The sequence below is a fragment of the Pyxicephalus adspersus genome, chromosome 6 (genome assembly GCF_032062135.1).
Source record: "Pyxicephalus adspersus chromosome 6, UCB_Pads_2.0, whole genome shotgun sequence".
NCBI lineage: Eukaryota > Metazoa > Chordata > Amphibia > Anura > Pyxicephalidae > Pyxicephalus > Pyxicephalus adspersus.
Window position 1 is genome coordinate 85,473,400 of NC_092863.1, and position 10,894 is coordinate 85,484,293.

General features: G+C 37.7%; 1 protein-coding gene and 1 long non-coding RNA gene across 2 annotated transcripts in view; one reads left to right on the forward strand and one right to left on the reverse strand.

Moving 5' to 3' along the window:
- Positions 1–2,167: 2,167 nt before the first annotated feature.
- Positions 2,168–3,760, forward strand: LOC140334230 (uncharacterized). Its single transcript, XR_011921495.1, has 2 exons — positions 2,168–2,372; positions 3,254–3,760. It is a non-coding gene; the product is annotated as an uncharacterized lncRNA (long non-coding RNA).
- A 207-nt stretch (positions 3,761–3,967) lies between these two features.
- The window catches only part of LOC140334229 (tetraspanin-36-like), a 10,969-nt gene continuing 4,042 nt past the window's right edge, over positions 3,968–10,894 (reverse strand). Inside the window, exons 2-7 of the mRNA XM_072416451.1 lie at positions 9,664–9,855; positions 8,768–8,842; positions 7,052–7,147; positions 6,007–6,153; positions 4,924–5,007; positions 3,968–4,183 (exon numbers count right to left, since the gene is read on the reverse strand). Coding sequence (XP_072272552.1) covers positions 4,115–4,183; positions 4,924–5,007; positions 6,007–6,153; positions 7,052–7,147; positions 8,768–8,842; positions 9,664–9,855 — 663 coding nt within the window. The 3' untranslated portion in view covers positions 3,968–4,114. The remainder of the gene's footprint in view (positions 4,184–4,923; positions 5,008–6,006; positions 6,154–7,051; positions 7,148–8,767; positions 8,843–9,663; positions 9,856–10,894) is intronic.

Sequence of the window (10,894 nt, forward strand, 5' to 3'; positions counted from 1 at the left end):
CATAATGATTATGGTTGTTACCATCACTGAGAGGACAGGAATTGTTACTTTAACTAAACTCTACGCGTTTCGCAGATCTGGTCTGCTTCATCAGCAGTTAGATAGCAGCCACTTCATAAAAGTACAATACCACTGCTGACAAAAATCAGGATAGCAATACAAATCTGAAAAAAGAAAAAATATAAGAATTCCTACTGAAACACTGTAGTAAGTCTTCATAGACATAATTATATATTTTTGAAACCAGTAAGTTATATCTACTGTAAATATCAAAATTCCCCAATGGGTGTGCAATAGAAATAGTAAATTTGCCACCAAAGAGAGTGGCCCAATCCAACATTCATAAAAGGAAATATAATGTAATAAATGGCAGCTCACATTGACCCTGGGATTGTAGATTTATCAATCAATGTATACAAGAATACAATAATTTGATATCGTCAGCATTCCATGAAGGAACGATATTGACATATTTAGGTTTTTACAAACTTCATATCCTAAAACTCCCACCTTTATTCCTTGTCTAAGATACATAAAAGCAAAACAGATCCACCTTGAAGACCTTTTGTTTCAGGAATTACCAGTTTAACTAGTAATACTAGTCATTTGGTAGACCTAACGCTAAGACCACAAGTTGAGAGTCTGCCTTCCTTTTTAAAGGACACAGTGGAATTGTTGAAAATTATAGAGGGATCCTCTATACCTACTAACGCAATATTAGTCTCCATTGATGTTGAAACACTATTCTAGCATTCCCAATGATTTGGGAGTGCAAACAATAAGAAAGTTCCAATTGGAAAGAGACATATCTACATGGGAATTTAATGAATTCATACTCAAACTGTTTTTTTTCATCTTATCAAGGAATAATTTTACCTTTGACAACTCCACCTACTTACGGGTACAAGGCGTTGCTATGGGCACCAAGTGTGCCCCTACCTACGCCAACCTGTATTTAGGTGGATGGGAACGTGAGGTCTTTTCCCATGAAAAATTTTCACCTTATATGATACATGATCTCCTATGTAAGCGTTTTATTGATGACATCTTTGTGATATGGACCGGCACGGTGGATAAATTGAGGGAACTTGTCCCCTGCCTCCAGGATATATCTTTTAACTTAAGTTTCACAATGCAGTATATTAATCATCAAACTCCATTTTTGAACATTAATAATATGAAACAAGCTGATAACTCATTAGCATCAACATTATACGGCAAATCTACAGCGGGTAAAAACATTCTCTTTGCCACTAGTGCACACTATCGTCCTCTTATTAAAAATATACTGTATTCGCAATATCTGCAAATTTGCAGACATTCAGGAACTGTTCCACCGATCTAGAATTTACTGGTCAAGCCTAACAATTACAACAGCGTTTACATCAAAAAGGTTTTAGTAAGTAAGTAAAAAAAGCGTACCAAAAGGAAAGTGCAAAAAATAGACTGATCATAACCTCATCACTTTCAACCTATCAAACCCTTGCCCTCCCTTGCCCCATCCCAGACTTGGTCAATGGCAGAGAGATATCCGTAACCTTGACCACAACCTTTTCTCAAACTGCCTTGCATCCCTAACCATTAGTCTGTCATTTGCAATCCCTATTTAATGTACAGCGCTGCGTAATATGTTGGCGCTATATAAATCCTGTTTAATAATAATAATTTAATAATAGACAAGAGTTACTTTTTCCCCATCCTCAATTAGAACAAAAACAAAATACAATGAGATTCATTACAGAATTTAAGGCTAATCACATTGATATTCACAGAATTTGTTAAAAACATTGGCAGCTTCTAGCTGGTGATCCTACTATACAAAAAAAAAAGTTTCGGATAGACCTCAGATGATTTTTAGAAAAGCTCCTGCTTTGGGAACTAAGGTTGTAAAGAAGCCATTTCGCACCACGTACATGTGTGCAAAGCATTAACGTCACCTTGCCAAGCCTGCTCACAGTGCAAATATATTCTACCCCCTTATTACATTAATAATAAAGTCACGTTTTCAATTTTTGAAACAATTCGTACCTTCCATAAGACTGACTGTAATTCTGTTGGAATCATATATATGGCTATCTGCCAATGCGGAAGTTGTTACATTGGGAAAACAAAACGTCAATTTAAACATAGAATTTTTTCGACACACCTACTTAATACAAAATGGAAAGATTACAACTCCCTTAAGCAATCACTGCTCAAATTGTGCAGCTGTGTTAGCTGATTCACAGCCCTGGAGTGCATTTGGATTCCAGGACTGTGTATGTTTACTTCCACCCGACCTGAAAGTGGGGTCACTTCTGGTTTAGGTGTTCTCCGAGAGGGTAGAATTAAACTGACTGCCGGGCCCCCAGGTATCCTGAAGCATATTTAAGGTGGGTGAGTACTTGTTCAGACTGCTAGCTTTGACTTCTTTGCAAGGAAGCAGTATTTTAAATGCAAGGAAATCTTTTTAAATTTATCTTCTTGGAATCTGCTTGGTTGAACTTGGAACAAAAGCCAGATGTCTACTTTATAATGGTGATGTATGATATATTAGGGTAATTATTTTGGATTTAAATGTTTAACATTATTTATTTCATTTTATTCAGGACTATTTGTCCTAGCTACCTGGAACTTTGTCCTAAATTCTTTAAACAACCATATATATCGTGTAGAGTTTAGTTAAAGTAACAATTCCTGTCCTTTCGGTGATGGTAACAACCATAATCATTATGCACTCCTTTTGATGACTCATCTTTAATAAAAGCATCAGAAGACATTGTTTGAACAAAGCTATTTATCTATATAATATATAGATATTCATCTATATGATATATATATATATTGATTTTATGATATTATCATGGTCTATGTGCAAATTTATATGTTCAATAAGACGTTTTGTATAATAAAAATTTGCCCTTGAAATCCCTCTTTCCAATATAGGTAGTCCTACTTTGTTTCTCCTCTAAACAGGATTAACAAATATTTCCCCTTCACTAACTAGTTTGCGGTGTGGTACCTTTGATTGAATTTGATATATAAGTGGGTTAAGAAATCTTCTGTGATTGACTTCTTGCTCATTTATTTATTTCTACAGCAATGTTCAAGATAGCACCAACACAAATTCATGAATTTGCACTTTTTGCCTTAAAAGCTATCTAGTCACATAATAACCCTCTTTCATTCTATCTCTATATCCAAATTGCTTTTTCACTCACCTAAAACCACAGTAACATGGACACCTAAATCTTTTGTCTTCCTTTGTTTACAGGTGTGTGGACCTTGAGGACTCAGACGTGTATGTTCTCCTATATGTTTGCATGCATTTTCTCTGGGCACTCCAGTTTTATCCCACATGTGATTAGGTTAATTTATCATCCCCCCCCCCACCTCCCTAATTTGCCTTTAGTATTGATTGCCTTTTGGTATTGACATATGACTATGGTAGGGACAATAGACTGTGAGCCCCTCTGAGGGACAGTTAGTAACATGACTATGGACTTTGTAAAATGCTGTGTAATATGTCAGTGTTATATAAAAACAATATATAAATAATATCAGCCTAAAGCGACCTGTCAGTGCAGGTTCATTGTTGTTGTTGTGATACCATGTCACGCTAATCCTCGGCTTCAATCCTTGCCTTTTTTATAACAAATCAGTATGATCATCACATAAAATTATGAAACATTGTATTCAGAGGTATATTTTTATTCCAAAAAAGGTTACAGAATCACACATACATATTTACATTAAAAAAATGTAAAAAAAAAAAACACAACAGGCATATATGGTACACAAACTGGACCAACAATGTACAGCAGCCCATGTCAACCAATTAGAATTCTAGGCACACCGACCTGATTTTAGGAAACATGATCACTTATCTCAAGTTTTTTTTTTTTTTTTAAATAGCCCTAACCAGAATATATTAGCACACTGGTGTTCTCTATAGCCTAATCCAGGGTCTGTTGCACAGAATAGGGAGTTTGGAAGTTAAATGGCCAATGTACATCTTCAGACATTTCTGAGTGCATCAATTTAGGAAAGTCTCCTCATTAAATATACACAAGAAAAAAAGGCAACTGTGATCTTCCCAGAGTTAACACACATTTCCGATGTTTCTTGCCTCATTCTAGAGTATCTCATATCCCCGAGATTCTCTTTTTCGATAGATGACACACAAGCTTATTAAGCAAAGTAGCTGGAAAACAAAGCAGACAGTTAGTTTGCTAATGTTCTGGAAAGGTAATGAATGCATCACTTAAAATTTAGACGAGTCCATAAAATAAGAGGCAAAAATTATTTTGGCACCCTACCCAAAACATGAACCACCTGAAAAGGTCTTACATCTCCTTCAGACTATATTGAAAAGATCTCTGCACCAATTACCAGGTACAGGGGACAGGCTAGGAATAGGATCCACTCTATTTTGAAAGTTGGAGAAAGAACCAGAAAAAGATGGAACACAAAGGTGGGTGGAAACTACCCCAAAATAACAGGAACAGAAGTATGGAATTACGAACAGAGCATTGCAAGCAGGCAGCTTCCTTGTTAAAGAGGAGGCAGGTGATGTCCCTCCTGCAATAAACCAAAACCTACATGCTTGCTTGCAGTCTTTTGTAGTTTATACTAAGCTGTGCATGTGAAGCTCAATGTAAAATCCCAGCACACCCGACTGTAGGGAATAAATGAAAAGCCCTGCAACTTTAGTTCCACTTTAAGAACGTTCACCTGCACCACCATGTGAATTTTTTTATTAGATTTTTCTGCCTTTATGACCACGTAAAGAGTAAATGTTTGAGTTTTTACCACCAACTGAACTTTGACTTGTTCTTTTTAAAACAAAGCCAAGTAATAGCTAATATATTTTAAAGCCACTCTGAATGAAATGCTGTTTGTAGCAACAATAATCATACATAAAGCACAAAGATTTCCACCTACCTCAATGATTACAAATCCGAGAATTACCAGCATGGAGAAGCTAAGGACTTGGTGTAGAAGATTCTCCAATTTAGCCTCACAACCCTGAAAAATATAACAAAAACATCATTGATCCAAATTAGGATTGCTCGTCCCGCTATCAGCTGTATGGGAACACTCTCGGGTAGACTGCTTTACAATATCATTTAAACAGCAAATGTTTAAAAGACATTCGTGTAGTAGGGCCTTTAATGCAGACAATAGCGACTTGGCTAGAGAACAAAACTAGTCATTTATCCAATCATTTTTGTGTATTATTGACTTAGAATTCCTTTTTGGCCTAGACTAGGACAATAAATTCAAGAATCCATTTGTTATTAAATAGGACGCCAGATATGCTACCCAAGCTGAACATTCATATTCTATACAGCAAGGCCACTCATGCATTCATTTAGCAAGCCCATTCATATAGTTCACATTAGGTTTTGCTAATCCTACAGATCACATCCAGGCCAGATCCATGCGTCTAATATAGAGCTACTTCAAAAACCCAAAAGGGCCGCTACCTGATGCATTGTCTACAAACGGCAGCTTGTCGCAGTCCATGGGAACAGCACACAGAGTTTTTTTTTATGGTGCATTTACATAGCACATCTTATGCAACAGAATCATGTACACAATCATATCACTAACAGACTCCTAAAAAGAAGCTCATAAAGCTGGGTGAGGGGAATAACACAACATGTTTTTAGGATGTGGGAGTCGCCAGAAAAAAAAGGCATAGGAACTTTGCTTAGATATTGTCCTTCCTGAGATTTAAAGCTGGAACCCTATTTGCTAACCTTAATATCGTCCTAGTTTACTAGCCACCATATTAGAAAATCTACCATATCCTACCTAATAAGTAGAGCTGGCAGTTTCCCCATCTCCTACACTCTTCCTATCCACAAAATAAACCAGCTGCCTACTACTGTAAAGGCTGAAGATGGTTGAATCCAAAAGATCCCAAGCTCCTCGTCCCTTACCGTGCCATGGGCAACCCAAGCGCCCAGCCTTCTCTACAGGCTTTATATGCCTTTATCCACTATTTAAATATCACCTTACCTCAGTGTGAATCTTGTTAAGCTCCTTAAGGTCTCCAGAACAATTGGTGGCATTCTTATCACAGCAGCTTTCTGGCACGGTGTGATTGGTTTTAAACCAGGTTGTGTTTTGCCAACTGGTGTAGTTCTTTATTCCACAGCACTGCAACTGTTCAGAAAAAACAAAAATGGGAAATGAAAGGAACGGCCCACTCTAAAGACCCCTTTGCCTATCATTCCTTCTGTAACTACTATTTAAATGTGTTAATACAGTTTATAGCTATATTACCTCTATCCCTCCAACCCTGCTATCCTCCTTGCCAGAATTTCCCAGATGGTGAGAGAGGTGATGTTATTTGCCTACAATGCCAGTTAAAAGCAACCCTTAGTTGCTTCAACTATTCAAAAGTCAACTATTTCCCCTTCTTTCTTACACATACAAACCTGGAGTGGGTGGGGTGAAGGAATTTGCATTTTACACAAATTGTAATTTAGGGTCACAAGCCCAACAAGTTCTAGAACTATGCTTTATTTCTACTGTAATACTAGTCATAGTGTTAACCGAGACAAAGTTAACAAAAAAAAAAAAAAAAAAAAAAAAAAAAAAAAACCCCCCCCGTTTAGCTGTCAGAGGAGAAAACTTAGAAGGCAAGAAAGGTAGTAAATTTTCACCGCCTTTCTTGCATTCTAAGTTTTGAAGGGGGGGGGGGGGCAGTGTTACAGAAGCCTTCCTCTCTTCCCCCTTCAGCTGTCAGAGGGGGAAGCAGTGAACTTAGAATGCGATCCTGTGCTCAAGAACAGGATCAGAGCTCTGTTTCTATATGGGGACAAATGGGGATAAATGAACTGATTTGACTTGGGACTCCACTTGGAAGAATTCTTGGTGACTTGGTGTCAATGACTTGGGACTCTACTTGGACTTAAAGGGTGACGACTTAGTCCAACCTCTGACTTTACTTTCAACCAAGCTCCACTAGATTGGATAATACTTTCCTGCAGATGTCTGGAAACCATTTTAACAAAAATAGAAGCCATGTACAATATAAAATAGATAACTGGTGAAATACCTCCTGCTGGATGAAGTCCACAGCTGAACTTTCAAAATTTTTTCCATCGTACTTCTGGAAAAAGATTTCCATGTTTTTCTCCAGCTCTGGATTAATCTAGGGGAAAAAGAAAGACCAGTGAGTCTCTGTTCCCACCATATAAAGTATGTATTAAAAAAAAGGGATGAAAAACATCTATAAAGTCTTAGGTAGACTAGGTTTCTGATGTCCACTCTGACGTTCCACAATAAGCACAATTACAGTATGTTAAACCAAAATCTTTTGTTTTATCTTTAGATAGAATGAGGAAGAATTAGAACCCAGGATGGGTTTGTAATGCTTTTGACATACACATTAAAGGAAACAATTACAGTGTGTCTTTGCCAACCTTACCACCTCAAACTTTATGGTTTTTTTTCTGATCCATTGTCTACAGTAGGGGAATAAACATGATGACAACTTGTTCTGTCTGGGTCAGTGTCTAAAGAATTATAGGGTGACAACTTGAATTTTCAGAAAGGTCAGCCATGGCATAGAGGTTTCCCCTCTAGTAGTACAAGGGATCAGCATGTCTGTACTCCAATTGGTTCCTTTATATCATGTTGTCGGGAAATCCATCAACTAACAGACTGTTTGGGCATAATCCAGTGATATATCCAATAGCTGAGGGGTGCAGCATATTTTCTAAAGAAGTTAGGGGGCAAATATTTACATAAAAGCAACAAGGTCCATTTGACTGGTTTAAAAGCACATGGAAGTCTCTTTAAAATAGACATGTACCCAGATGTTGCCTTTAGCTATGAGTAGGTGGAACCCCAGCCATTTTTTTCAGTTTATTTAGAACAAAAAGGTATACCTTTCCCTTTTAGGGACATTTCCCCAAGTTCCTGTCTGAACAAAAAAAAAGTGAGAAGGAATTCCCCCAATGCCGACCTAAAGAACAGAACAATGTTTCCACCGCTTCCCTATGCACAATTCGTGTTCCACTTTAATAGTGGTAAAGATGAAGAAACAATGTATTTTAAGGCATAAATGATTAATTTGAGGGCCTCGTTATTCAATCATTAAATCTCTGCTGAAGTGAAGATTTATTATTCCTATTGCCTGATTTTTTTTTCCTTTAGCAGAGATTGTGTGAACTACATCTTCAGATACTGGAGTGGCTCAGAACCATATTTTCTATAGAAAAAGCAAGTACCTGAACTTTTTCTTTTTTATATATATCCCAAAATTGATTTTTAATAAACACTTAACTTTAGGGCTTCTTGAATAGACCATAGTTCAAAAAAACAAACAAAAAAAAAACAAAAACACCACTCTATGTAAATAATGTATAACATTTTTTCACAAAATTTTAGATTTTACATCATGTGGAAAAAGAATGAAACTTCTGTCTATATATAGGAGATCCACCCTCACTCCACATCCTATTGACAGGAAGGAAAATGTAAATTTTGCAATCTGAACATACTGGAGACCCCGACCAACTCTTTTCCTTATGTCACGTGGAGAAAAAGTGCAAAACATGTTCCTTTCCGCTTCCATTACAACATTTAAACAGTCATCCACAATGAGAACATGATTCAGTGTGGTGTTTTCGGGTCATGAGACCGGCAGCAAAGTGGAATAATCTATTATGAAATGTCAGAATTGCTCAATCTCAAAATTCAGAGATGAAAGTTGTGACACAAGTCCTCAATATGTCATAATAACATACCCTTTTGTTTCATTCCTTACCTTATCTTTGTATACAAGCCCCAACACAAGAGACGCCACTCCAGCCGCTAGTATAACAGATATCAGGGTGATGAACTGTAGAGAAAAAAAATTAACAGAATAAATGTCAGATATTAACTACAGAAAATATTTTCTGGATTTAGGATCTAGTAACTACCCTTCCTCCAAAATCATGATGCAGGTGGCCGATCAGAAAAATTGAGGAAAGGAGAGCACTAAGCATTTATAAGCTTTGAATCAGGACAGCCCTTTTGCAGAATGTATTTATTGGTAGGGGCAGGACCACCATCTAAAATTGTTGGGCCCAATACTAGGTACACTTTCTGGGTCCTATCCCCCCATTTCTAAAAAGTTCCAGCAATTCAAAAAGTCAAGCTTTGATCAGGGCCAGTACAAAAGTACTCTCTGCCCTGATGCAGCCCTGGGTAGGGGAGCAAAAGGTCAAAATTAGCAGATGGAACATGGAGGGTGCATCATGATGGCCAGACAGCCAGTATTTTCTAAGGAAGGAGCTAACAGCTTGGCAGTTGCTATAGTCTAGTACAATTTTAGTAAGTCTACAATTAACATTATAGTTGTCCGGCAAAGTGGGCAAGCCAGCCAGGGGCACATTACAAATTCAAATAAGACCAATGTTAAAAAATAAGCTATTAGTGGAATTCATATTAGTAATGTCAGCAATATTCTACACCAGTGCTTTTTATATTGCCAAGCAGATTATTAGAGCTATGCTTTATTACAGAAATAAAATCTTCCTTTTTGTATTTTTTTTCTTAATAGGATACTGAAACCAATCAGTGCCTAAATGTCTGAAATAATCACAGACAATGTTTTTAGGTGGCAATGGGAAGAAGGAAAATGCTAAATATAAGGCTGCTAAGGAACAGAATACTTACACATCCCAGTCCACAGCAGGATTCCTGAATGGTGGCAAAAAAGCCGAGACATCCAATGATAACCATGAACACTGCCACACATAAAATGATCACAGATGGAAGCATCACATACATGTTACCCAAAAAATGTTCATATTGTTTGTAGGTAATGATTGCATTAATCCCGACATATGCAAGTCCAGCTGCAGCCGCCTAGAAAAAAGAATAATTGAAAGTAGATGTAAATGTCAGTGAATAAAATTTGCAAAGGTTTTGTGTGTTTGTTTTCTCTTTTTACACCTTTTACATCCATCCACACCCCTCTTAGCGTTGTAAGCCTCCTTTGGCCACTTGCTCAACATCACCTGCATATCATTGCTCTAGGCTGGCTTCCTGATGGTGGCAACAGATGGATCCTGCCTGATTGATGTAGTCCAGCAATGCCAGGGCCTCAAATACCAGGGGCCACAGGATCTGGAATGCTGTGTATTTGGAACCTCACTTTTTATTTGCCCAGAGAGCTGTTTTATCTAAGGACATTCCTAGCTCCTTGCAGTCTTGCCCAGGGCCATAAGTGGCAAAGTTGCCAACAACCAGCATCTTTAATAAGCAGAAAAGGAATTCACCCCAATTTTCTCATAACATGTTCAATTACAAATTTGTTGCTGGGAATAGGAAAACAAGAGCACTTGCTGTACCTTAACATGCATCATAACTACATGATCGTATTTTACCCATCAGGCTGACATTTTACCCATGCCCTATCCAGGATCATTTGGCACACTTCCTTTGTTTGTTCTGAAGATGAGGTGGGAGGTATTCCATAGTCCAGCAGAATAAAGCTAGGCAAGGATGTGGTTTATGTGCATTATAGGCACTGGGTCAACCTGTTAAAGAGATATATAATCTTCACTCAAATTGGCGTGTATATAGCGGAGGTCTGGCCATCAGGAAATAAATAGACCTAGGACTGGAGGATTATTCCTAAACCCTACAAAGATTCAGGGCTATAGGTCCTAGACCAGGAGAGATCTAAAACATTTGTTTTCTCCATTTCAGACGCAAACCATGAAGCACCTAGCCATGTGCATGAGAAACCTAGGAATAATTGTTGTGAATCTCCACTCAATTTAGTAAAGATTTTCAACTCTGTTGGTAAACAGTCCCGCCACGTCCATGCAAACAGTCCCGCCACGTCCATGCAAACAGTCCCGCCACGTCCATGCAAACAGTCCCGCCACGTCCATGCAAA